The sequence below is a fragment of the Carex rostrata genome, chromosome 20 (genome assembly GCF_964058835.1).
Source record: "Carex rostrata chromosome 20, lpCarRost1.2, whole genome shotgun sequence".
NCBI lineage: Eukaryota > Viridiplantae > Streptophyta > Magnoliopsida > Poales > Cyperaceae > Carex > Carex rostrata.
The window spans coordinates 3,472,694-3,479,264 of NC_135937.1; the positions used below are offsets into that span (position 1 = coordinate 3,472,694).

Sequence of the window (6,571 nt, forward strand, 5' to 3'; positions counted from 1 at the left end):
GGAGGTGTTTGTTTAGTTGATATATTCATAGTTATAGACTTCTTTAATTTTCTTTTGGTTTTCTTTAATGGGTCTTTTCATTCGCCAATTAACTGGAGTACTTACAAGGACTTTCACTGAATGGTCTTTTAAGCCACGGACCCATAGAAAACTTTCATAAATTTTAAAGTGCAAAATTATTGAGTAATTTCTCACTGCTAATTCTGTTTTTCTTCAATAATATATGGTGAAGTTCTTTCTTCCTTTTAAAGAAAAAGGATAAGAACTTCCATGCATAAGATGCCAAGATGGTATAAAGAAGAAATGAATCGTACGGAGATTCTTCCCTGTGGTCTGACGTGTGTGAAAGTAAATATGCGTAGAGCGGAAAGGATTGAAGCAATGTTAATTAATAAAATTGAGCTGAAAATAGAAAATGTCAGACCCAAAAAAAACCAGATATGACCATATTATTCGATACTCATGTGTTCAAATATAGAGGTTGCAGCTTTAATAGTTTAATAGATAGGTAAAGTAACAAGTGAATATAAAATATGAGGTTCATTTTAGCAATTTAATGTCATGTACCCATAAGGTCATGACTAAAATTTATTTTAAACAACTACTTATAATTTTTAATTCAAAATTCGACTTCTAACAATCTGAGGACCAGTATACAGTTCTTTTGGGTCATGTTTGGTTATGAAGTAAAGTTAATGAAAATTAAATTGCTTATTCTATTTTACTTTTTATATTTCACATCTTATTTGACAGTTTAAGTCATGAATTAAATTTATTCATATGATAAAGTAAGATGTTGAAAAATAAATCTATGTCTATAATAGTGGACTTTACAAGTGAAATAAGTTCATCTATCTGAAAATGTGAAGTAACTTACTACTGATTAATTCATCTCTTACTCTATATTAGTTCTTGTATTTTTACTCCTTATTTGACTCATTAAGTACGGATTAAACTTATGGTTTATGTCATGCGCCTCTCTATCCATCTGCTTGTCATTGAGTAATGATCTCCTCCTCGTAAGTATGAAGGTTTTTTTACGTGTCTCATGGATGAATTCATGGAGATTGAGTTAAAATTTCATCCCAGTCAATCAAATAATTTAAATTTCTATTGTTTTGACTAAGGCACCTTATTTAATTTATTAAGCACTTTATCATTAGAGGGATGCTATTGTATTATGCATAGCGTAAATTGGTCTGTATTACAGATCAAATATTTTTGTTTTCAAAACTCAAGTAGTCAATATATATATATGAACTGTTAAATAAGTTTCATATAAAAATATACTTGCAAACTATATTTTATATTTTTAAAACTTTAGAAGTCTCCAATTAATTATATATAAAAAGTAAGTATTTAAATAATTACAAATTGATTGAAACATGTAAATTACAAATTCAAAAGAGAAAGGGGAGGTAACACAGTTGATTAGAATAAAAGTTCTAAGATGGTTGGTTACCCAAAAGTCAAGAGTTCGATTTCTCGTCACGACTTTGCAGCTTCTGTGAAGATTTAAAAAAAATAAAAATAAAAACATGTTCTCAGACTAAAATCAGAGTCTGAATATAAATATTTTCATATTAGACCATCGACTATCTAATATAAAACAAACACAGTTCATCCAAAAGCTAACACAAAATTAATATTTGCATTATTCCATAAATAACAACAAAATAACTAATCAAATTTAACACATTAACTAATTGGATACTCGATAAAAGACAATGCTTTAAGTTATACTTTCCAATGTTCTGACTTGTAATTTATGATGCTCTAGCTTACAATTCTAATTACAAATCATAATTCAAGAAATTTATTTTAATTTTAATTCTAAATTTAACCCAAATTACAAATCAAACATTCAGAGGAGGACAAACAAAATTTAAAAAAAAGGCAAAGTTAGTTAGGACTAATAGATTTAGACTAAAATTCAAAATCCAGAGGGAGGCAACTGGTACTCTGCCCCTGAATGCTGGGGCCTCATTCTCGCAAAAGAATGCAGTCAATGTCTCTTGGTAGCCAATTATGCCTCTCCTGTTGCTCCCCAACTGGAATTGTACCCTGTTCAAAACAATTCAGCTATCATCTTTGAAGCATTATCTCCGCTCACTCGTGGGAAATCAAATGATCTCAGCACGCACACACTCGCTACATCGATAATACGGTCAACAAATTAAACCGACTCCGTACAACCATGTACTAGAATACTGGTACAAGAGTTAGTCGCTAGAAATAATAGTAATTTTAAATACTTTAGTTATCATCTTCTTCTTTTTTGAATATAAGGCTACTAGATCTGTTTCAATTGTTTGAAACATGCAACTTACAAATTAAAAACATGTTCTCCGACTAATAGCAGAGTCTGAATCTAAATGTTCTCATAGTAGACCAACTACCTAACATAAAACCAACACAGTTTATCCAAAAGCTAACACGTACAACATATCAATAGTTCATCGGTTTCCATACAAGTATTTAAATTTTTTTATAAAAAAACTTAATCTACAAATACATTTTCATACGAAAATCTTGTTAAACAGTTCAAATACATTGTTCAAAGTTTTAAAAGAAATATAATGATCCATAATACAAATTAATTAATATGCACTATGTATAGTTAGTACCATAACCCCACTCTTATCATCATCTATCTCGATCGTCCACTAAAAAGGTTCAGTCTCTATCTTGAATTCAGAATTCTTAATATTCTACTTTAGATGCTCTTCTTCTTCAACAACAAGTTTTCCCTTTTTCTCTTTTACTGCTCTCCATTGCCAAGTTGAATTCGATATCTTCTTCCATTGATGCCCATTTTTTTTTATGATTAATAGCATCCAATTTAGTTCCTAGCTAGACTTGTGCTCCATGCTTCATTTTAACAATTTTATAGCCATAACTTTGAGTTTAAATCTGAATTTGAACTCAAATGGAGTGCTCTCGATTCAATTACATGATTTATGTTGGTTTCAGAAAAGAATGTTGTAAAGTTGTGCTTGTTAACAAAAATTTGTCACAAAGTTATATCCATTCTTAGAGTAGTGCATATGACCAGAAGAAGGTTGTGTCCCAATGGACATGATAGAACTAACTGCGGAAATGGAAATTTGGGGCTACTGCCGAAGAATGAGTGTACAGGTTTTTGCTAATAAGCATTTAATGCATAAGCTTTCAATGTGTGAAACTTTTAAATTTTAATGTACATTTATGATATTACATGTTGGTAAAAATGTTTACTTAGTTAAACTTGTGGGGCTAAGTTAATATTAAAATGGTCAAGGGTGCAAACTGTATACGATGAGAATGAGACTTTTAGAGGTTGGCTCCTGTACCGGTATTCTAGTACAGTTTGTAGTCGGCATGTAATTGACTGTATTATTAGGGGTGTAAACGGTCGGATACGGATCGGATATAGTAGTCAGACCGTATCCTTATTCGTTATAATTTTTTAGATACAGATAAGGATAGTTTCAGATACGGATTGGATATTAAACGCTACGGATACGGATCAAATATCGGACATATACGGATATTAGATCTAATATTTTCATATAAGTTTGTTGATTATAAAATGTATATGATATTATCAAAATATTAGTCACTAATTATGTCATAGTGTTTTGTTATTTATTAAAATATATATGTATATGCAGTTTAATAAATCATTGACATGAATATGTAATTTAATAAATTAATTTAAGAACATAGAGTATATTTGTTGTGGTTTAGGAATGTATATAAACAGTGAGATACATATAGTTACGGATAGTTAAAAATCTAACCGTATCTGTATCCACTATAATTTTTCGGATACAAATACAGATAGTCTTGAATACGGATATGGATTGGATAATTTAAATAATTTTTTGAATTCAAACGAAATCGGATAATATCCAATCTATTTACACCCCTATCTATGAAGCGGGCGTGTGTGTGTGCTGAGATCATTTGATTTCCCATGAGTTTAACGCGGATGGGGCTTAGAAGTTGATCGCTGAAATATTGTATTAACTAGTTTCATGATTAACGAAAAAGACAATTTACTCTTTTTTTTTTTAAAAAAAAAACTTTAGTACCAGCATTTGATGCATTCTATATTTCTATCCAAGTTTTGAGTCAAGAATATTGTAAATAAATTTGTTTGATCAAAGTTATCGTAGGTATGTTTCATGTCTATATTTATATTTTTAACTAATTTGGATTCCTTTTAAAATTCCAGTATCATCAATCACTAAATTCATTATTTTCTTGCTCTCATAAATATATTTTTGACAGTATCTCTGCATTACAGGCTTTAGGAAGAGAAAATTGTTGTTTATTGGGCTTGTACGGGGACAGTCCACTGGGCCGAACTCGGTTTTTATTATTCTTTCATTTTTCTTTTCTTGTCGGCAGTCTACTCTTAATCTCATGACAACTGTCAGCGTAGAATGCACACACGATTCGCAGAGTACTGGTCCTCTGAAGTAACTCAAATTTGGAATTTAAACCTGAACTAATCCGGCCCGACAGAGAATGCATAAGGTCCTTTAATATTCGTTCCAAAGCACATGGGAGATCGGATGGTCTGTATTTAAACATAAACTTTGAGGTACCTTAGATGATATGAATTTTCATTCCAATTAATGGCTCTGGCTTCGAGTGCGTAAGCTCTGAGATATCTCAACTTTTGCGTGTCCAACGTGTCGGGTGCCTATTCGGGAGTGATATAGGGAGCAGTATTATGTGCGCTTTGAGATTTGTGCAGAGCGTATTTAAACGGTTGAGATTTTCCATAAAGTCACGCAAAGTTTGAGATATCTCAGAGGCTTCTGGGCTCTTGCAACGCTCTCAGAGAAAGCCATTACCTACACTTTCCCAAAACAAGAAACGGTACTCATAAACCCTCGCGAAAACAAATGATGGATTTGAAGGAATCGATCAGGAACCAGACGGCCTTCTCGCTGCGCCTGGCTCAACACATCAGCTCTAGCGTCGCCAGTGGTTCCAACCTTGTCTTCTCCCCCCTCTCTCTCCATGTGGCTCTCAGCCTCGTTGCCGCGGGGGCGAAGGGCCCCACGCTCGATCAGCTCGTCTCTTTTCTCGGGTCGGGTTCATCCTCGTCGGATCTGGTCAAGCTGTCGTCTCAGATTGTGGAGCTTGTGTTGAAGGACGGGTCGGGTTCGGGTGGACCCCGTCTGGCATTCGCTAACGGAGTCTGGTTCGATCAGTCTCTGACTCTGAAGGAAGAATTTAAGAAGACGGTCACTGTTGCGTATAAGGCTGAGACCAAATCTCTTGATTTCCAGAACAAGGTAACCTTCATCTCTTATGTACTAGCTCAAAATAATTTGTGCACAGTAGAGCATAATTCAGCTAATGATCCAAGTATCCGATCATCTGAATTAAATGCATAATGGAAGGAACTTGTCACTGCCATTAAAATAAAGGTAAAATACTCTGGATTATATTCTATTTAAAACCAGGTTGGTACCTTTCTTGCTCCTTTTAGGAAAACCATAGTTATCAGCTGAACTAATTTAACTTCATTTCAGAGAGAATACATGCACACAAAAAATTGCTATCTTGTGAAAGTAAATATTAAGGGAGATCTTCATTCCAAATTTAGGTGTTACTGGATTATATTTTGATATTTATTTTTGCATTTTCATGGGTTTTATCACAAGGCATCAGAAGCCGCTTCTGAAGTAAACACATGGGCCGAGAGTGCAACAGCCGGGCTCATAAAAAACCTCCTTGAACCTGGTTCAGTCGACCAAGACACCCGGCTCATCCTAAGCAATGCCCTCTACTTCAAGGGTGCATGGTCTGAGAAATTTGATCCAGCAGAAACCAAAGAAGCCGAGTTCCACCTACTCAATGGGACCACAGTTCAGGCGCCCTTTCTATCAAGTACCAAAAAGCAATTTGTCTCTTCATACGACGATTTCTCAGTACTCAAATTACCGTACCACCAAGGAGATGATAAGAGGCAGTTTTCAATGTATGTTTTCTTACCTAAATCAAAAGATGGTATTTGGAGCTTAACTGAGCAAATCGGTTCTGGAACCCATTTTCTGGATCGACACATACCCAATAACAAGGTCAAGCTTGACAAGTTCAAGTTGCCGAAATTCAAGATCTCTTTTGGGTTTGAAAGTTCAAAGGTCTTAAAAGGGTTGGGGTTAGAGTTGCCATTTTCTGGATCAGGGGATCTGACAGAGATGGTTGATTCATCAGTAGGTAAGGATCTGTATATAGATTCAGTTTTTCACAAGGCATTTGTGGAGGTCAATGAAGAAGGGACTGAGGCTGCTGCGGCAAGTGCTGCTGTTGTGCAACTGAGGGGGTTGTTTTTTGGGGGACCCACCGAGTTTGTTGCTGATCACCCATTTGTGTTCGTCATAAGAGAAGATATGACTGGAGTTGTTCTGTTTGTGGGCCACGTGCTTAATCCATTGTTAGAGTGAGAAATTGAAGAGTCTGCATTTCTTTTCTTTTGATGGTTTGTAAGATAAAATAAACAAATTATGGTTGTTTCTTACCTTAATTTATTGTGTCTTGAGATTATTCAAATGGTTAACTCTTTAGA

General features: G+C 34.3%; 1 protein-coding gene across 1 annotated transcript; it reads left to right on the forward strand.

The window, feature by feature from the left end:
* The first annotated feature begins 4,812 nt into the window (after window positions 1-4,812).
* SERPIN1 (Serine protease inhibitor (SERPIN) family protein) lies at window positions 4,813-6,571 on the forward strand. The gene is made up of 2 exons (XM_078321574.1): window positions 4,813-5,294; window positions 5,667-6,571. Exons 1-2 carry the CDS (start codon window positions 4,899-4,901, stop codon window positions 6,447-6,449), a joined length of 1,179 nt encoding a protein of 392 aa, XP_078177700.1. The 5' UTR covers window positions 4,813-4,898; the 3' UTR covers window positions 6,450-6,571.